Source organism: Pygoscelis adeliae, unplaced genomic scaffold (assembly GCF_000699105.1).
Source record: "Pygoscelis adeliae isolate BGI_AS28 unplaced genomic scaffold, ASM69910v1 Scaffold403, whole genome shotgun sequence".
NCBI classification, from domain to species: domain Eukaryota; kingdom Metazoa; phylum Chordata; class Aves; order Sphenisciformes; family Spheniscidae; genus Pygoscelis; species Pygoscelis adeliae.
Window position 1 is genome coordinate 1,149,374 of NW_008824466.1, and position 340 is coordinate 1,149,713.

General features: G+C 67.6%; 1 protein-coding gene across 1 annotated transcript in view; it reads left to right on the forward strand.

The window, feature by feature from the left end:
• Positions 1–340, forward strand: part of LOC103914441 (scavenger receptor class F member 1-like) — a 30,846-nt gene that overhangs the window by 10,130 nt on the left and 20,376 nt on the right. The window contains 1 exon segment of the mRNA XM_009321080.1: positions 1–330. Coding sequence (XP_009319355.1) covers positions 1–330 — 330 coding nt within the window.

Consider the following 340-nt stretch of genomic DNA (forward strand, 5'->3'; position numbering starts at 1 on the left):
CTCGCTGCCGGCGCCCAGCCGGTCCCCGGAGCGAGTGGCCGTCCAGTCTGGCAGCCCCGAGCAAGGTCAGGGCTTGGCCAAGAGGAAGAGGAGCCCAAGCGAGACGTCAGCCAGCGTGCAGGGTAGGACGGAGGAGAAGGGCGGCACGCGGGGCAAGGAGAAAGTGCAGAAGCAACCGAAGGAGCCCGGTGTCCCTGAGGGCAAAGCCAGCCTCGCCGGGGAGCCCCAGTCGCCCTCCAAGCCCAGGCAGAGGAGCAAAGGCAGCTCAGAGCCAACAGAGAGCATCAACGGGGCAGTGCAGAACGCCTTCCGAAAGATGAGCGCCTTCCAGCCGGAGCGG